Source organism: Anser cygnoides, chromosome 2 (genome assembly GCF_040182565.1).
Source record: "Anser cygnoides isolate HZ-2024a breed goose chromosome 2, Taihu_goose_T2T_genome, whole genome shotgun sequence".
Taxonomy (NCBI): domain Eukaryota; kingdom Metazoa; phylum Chordata; class Aves; order Anseriformes; family Anatidae; genus Anser; species Anser cygnoides.
This window is the reverse complement of record NC_089874.1, coordinates 96,015,001-96,019,778: the sequence shown is the minus strand read 5'-3', so window position 1 is coordinate 96,019,778 and position 4,778 is coordinate 96,015,001. Positions and strand designations below refer to the sequence as shown.

At 40.1% G+C, this 4,778-nt stretch overlaps 1 protein-coding gene across 1 annotated transcript in view; it reads left to right on the top strand.

Moving 5' to 3' along the window:
• Positions 1 to 319: 319 nt before the first annotated feature.
• The window catches only part of LOC136789926 (DNA ligase 1-like), a gene marked incomplete at its 3' end in the record, with an annotated part of 9,021 nt that continues 4,562 nt past the window's right edge, over positions 320 to 4,778 (top strand). The window contains 1 exon segment of the mRNA XM_066991254.1: positions 320 to 454. Coding sequence (XP_066847355.1) covers positions 320 to 454 — 135 coding nt within the window.

The window sequence follows — 4,778 nt, the reverse complement described above, 5'->3', positions numbered from 1 at the left end:
GAGGTCTCTTCCAACCTAGATGATTCTGTGATTCTGTGAAGAGTCCTGAAGCTGTTGCATGTTAGATAAGAGCCAGCTCCCACTGGATCCAAAAGGGACCCACTTCTGGCCAAAGCTGAGCCAATAAATGATGCTGGTTGCAGCACTTTGAGTGCATATTTAAGAAATAGAAAAATGTCTCTGCAACAGCATCTGGTAGAGAGGAGTGAGATAATGTAGAGAGAACCAATACCACAGGCACCAAGGTCAGTGCAGAAGGAGGGCAGGTCTTGTTCCTGGTGCCAGAACAGAAGTTACCCTGTGGCCTGTGGAGAGGTACATGGTGGAGGCCATAGGGTACCACAGCAGAGCAGATCTCCACGCTGCAGCCTGTGGAGGAGCTCACAGTGGAGCCAGTGAATCTGGCCTGAAGGAGGCTGCAGCCCATGGAGAGGAGCCTATAGAGGAGCAGGAGGTCTAGCAGGTGCTGTCACTAATGGGGGACCAGTTCTGGACCAGTCTACTCCTGAAAGATGTACCCTGTGGTATGGCTCTATACTGGAGCAGTTCTTGCAGAATTTCTGTCTGTGGGAAGTCCACGTTTGGGAAGGACAGAATCCCATGGGGGAGGACTCCACGCTGGAGCAGGGGAAGAGTGAAGATGAAGAAGCAGCTGAGATTAAGTGTAATGAATTACATTAATCTCCATGTGCTGAGTCTGTTTTTCTTGTGACAGTAATTGATGAGTGATCTCTTTGTTCTTATCTCAACTGTTGAGAACTTTTTCATCATATTTTCTCCCCTTCTTCCTTTAAGGAAAGGGAGTGAGAGAGCTGATGTAGTTGAATTTAGCTGTCCATCAGGATGAAACCAGCACAAACATGAAATTACATTGCTGACAAATCCAGAAAACTTAAACAAGCTGACTGGAAAAACCTTAAATAGGTATCTAGGCCAACTCCTTATCTAAGATAGTACCTATTGCAGCTATTCCTGTCTCATCTGTTTTGAAGTAACTCCATGTAAAACAAAAGGACAGTATTTTACTGGGGTGGATAAGAAGGCATGCTGTTTGTGAAATACATAAAGCTTATTTTTTTCATCACTGCTAAGTGCAAGGCATTGAGAATGGCACCTAATATGTCTAATGGAGGCCTGGAATAAGCAGCCTACAGATATATGCAGTTCTTCCAGAACAGGTTAGACAAACAGCTATGATAATCCACACTGACAGTACTCACTGTTTCAGTGTAGAGATGGGAATAGCAGGGACTTTCAAGACCAGCTTTTATAAAGGTCTGTGCAATCAACACAATATTTTCCAATGTTTCTTGACTGTCGTGCTGGAAAAGGAGGATGTTCTGAAACTTTCTTACTGCAGTATAAACTCATTTTTTCTTGTATCACCCACCAGGATAGCAAATTGTTCTTTTTTTTTTTTTTTACATACCTCACCTTACTAAGTTTCTTCCATCTTTGCTCCATCAGCTTAACTAACTGTGATTGCTGGAGCCTTGGAGCCTTCTCCCTTTCAGCTTTTTTTTCCTCCCGTTCTTGTTCTTGTTACTGTCCTTTGCACTTCCTGTAATTGCCCTTCACCATTCTTCATTATAGTGTCCAAAACTGATAACAATTCTCAGGACCTCAAGTGTTCCCAAACTAAAAGAATCATATCATGCAAGTTGCAGTAAAAATGTTATTTGCCTTCTTTCAATATGGTGCTTGCAGATGCATGACACTATTGCCTTATGTTATGGTTTCAGCCTCTCCCTGTAGAGAATACAAAATATTTGTCTTTTTTCCAAGTTTATTTATTTTCCAATTTATAAAAAGAAGGCAAAGAAGTTTAAGCTGTTCCAAGAGGTATGCAGTATGGGAAGAACAACATAGGTTATTCTGTGATAAGGAATAAGGAACAGGAAGGCACTGAAATAAACAGAGGGGAGGGAAGAAGACAAAGAGGTTTAAATTTATGCTTTGTGCCAGGTGGAACACAGGATATGCAAAGCTAATTGCAGCTCACAGATTATGGGATCTATTCAATGTTATTGGACCTATAGAAGTTAGGCAAAGCTTTACAGTGGCAAGAAAAACAATTACCCAGAGGATGCTCACCTGATAATGCCAGATAAATGGATAAATGTTAGAGTGTTAGAGGGCAGGAATTTTAGCTGTTGGACTTCTCACTGGGGATTTGGGGGGGGGGGGCGGCTAGGAATGAACTGCTTTACACTGCTGCCTTTACACTGTTGAGAAGAGACTTTCTGATTCCCTTTTCCCAAGACAGGCCAGAACACCTCTAAGGAAATTTAAGGTAAGTCCTATTACACATTAACAAGTCCAAACATTTCTGGGCTCAGTGAAGCACCTCTAATGGATTCTCTCACTCAAGTCCAGGGCTACTTTATATTAATGTTGCTGGAACAGCTCAGTTAGGCAAAATTCCCTAGGAGAAGCCCACACAAGAGGAGAATTCCTTCATACAAGCACAGTGAAAGGCTGCAGTAGCAACATTAAGCATGCTAAAAAAGAGATGAGAAGTGTGAGAGGTCTGGAAAAAGTAGGAGAAAGCAGAATCAAAGTACAAAACAAACTGGTTTGTTAACACGTGAATGAACTTCCCTCAGCAGCAAAACTAATTATAAATAAGAAGAAATGATGTCTGAAGATCTTGCAGCCCAGAAGGGACTGTAGAGCTAAGGGAGTTTGCAGTTTCAAACCCATAGTGCTTACAAACTTTCCTGGGACAGATGGAGAGTATCTGTATTTTTCTGGTTTTCTACCGAGTGCGCAGAGAACAGCAGAGGCAGAGAAACATATCCAGCAATGCAATAATTATACTTTGCTGAAATTTCTGCAAAACAAAGTATTTCGCTTGGGACTGTGTTTAAGGAGCAGAATCACTTACAGAAATAACCTGTGTACAATAAAATATGAGTCCAGTTAATAAACACTCTAGAGATATTCTAGATGGAATTTGCAGGTTTAAAGTACAAGCTCTGCTTGTACTTGTAACCACCCTCACTGCAATCTTTAAAGAGCCTCCCTCACAGCCAGGCAGGATTTGTTTGTTATTCAGAGCAAAAGCAGCACTATTCCAGGAGTCTGCGGCATTGGCAAAGAGAAGCTGGACCAGCATATTCCTACTGCAAGTTCAGCAAGGTCTATCATCAATATGCTATTGCATCATCAGTGAGTTCTCTGGGCTATGCAGAGCTTTCTGTTTCCATGTTTCAAGGGAGTAAGTTGCTACTTCTTGAGGTGACACTACTTTGCATATGGCAGAGAGGACATGTCTACAGTTCTACTTTAAATTACAAAGTATTTCACATTTAATTAGTTTAGATTTCATTATTCCACATCAACACATTCACTGTATTATTTCTTGCATGTGTTGAGTGAGTTTGCTTGAAGATTCAGACTATCAGAGACATTGGAGTCCACAAGGCCCCTTATACATAACCCAATCTAAAATATCTCCATATTTGAACCTGGGAGTACTGAAACTTTAGGGAAGGTAAATGGTAAATGAACTACTGCAGACCAATAAGCTGAGGCTTAATTTCATGTCCTGCCTTTATTAGCACAGGATTGGCAAGCAAGAATAATAGCAAGTCATAGAGAGACATAGCAGCTCTTTGGTGAAACACCTCACCCAAGAGGTCACATTAAGTGCAGGGCATGTTGTGTTGCATGCTAGAGATATGTTTTAGTTCTCTCCACACATTGTTTATGGATCCTGACCAGCAAACTCTGGACTTTGAATAGTACTTCATGAGAACAGCACCAGCACAGGTGTTGCAGAGCCTTTTCTAGATTAAGTCATTATTGACTGTCTTCATGCCTGTGGTCTGATAATAGCTGGGCAGGGATTATGTAGGTCTGTCTAGTACAGTGATAGCTAGCTATAACCTAAGACCCCACCTTTTTTCTAGTTTTAGCTTTTTTTTCTTTTCCACAGACATTTTTAATTTTCTTTCTTTTGAACATGGGAAACTTCCCTTTCTGAAATGTCAGACTTTGCTTTATTTGATCAAAAGAAACATATAGATTTCCAAATTGAAAAGTTTTCTTTAGATACATTTAAGCATTGAAATGCATTTTTTCATGTCCTAGAGAAGTGGGAGCAAGTAATTCCCTTCCTCCTTTGCGGGCTGGGGCAGATTGAGTATCTCCTGTGACTCATGCCGCAGCCTGACACATCATCAGGGGGCAGAAGCGGGATGCCTGAACTGCAACTTCCATGAAGCACTGAGGCAGCTGAATCAGATGTACAATTACTGGTACATGCCCCTAAAGAATACTATTTGATCTGACTTGACAAATGAAGTCAATACACAATAAATAAATAAATAAATAAAAACAAAATAAAATAATAAATAAATAAATAAATCTTAATCCAGTTGAAATATTTAGTTTTCAGATAGAAGGATCCACCTACTTTTAAGAAGACAGAAGCAAAGCTTTTTGGACAAAAACATTTCCCACACCTGAGTTTATCAGAATTTTTTCATGCCTGTTCGCCATGCAATAAAAGCAAGTTTTTCTGATCATCTCTGTTACTACTACCATTATGAACTAATAATGGACAATCATTCTACTAGCATTCTACAATGCTAAATATCTTCTTTCTTCTGTGACACAGACACCTACTCCCCAATTTCCATTAATTGGGTTGTTTAACACCTTCAGATCACTGAATAGATGTCAAAATTAGTTTGCTGTTCTGAGGTCTTTCTAGAAATGTGACTAAAGTTCTCTAGTCGTTTGTTTTCAGTCATGTTAAAAAATAAATAAAT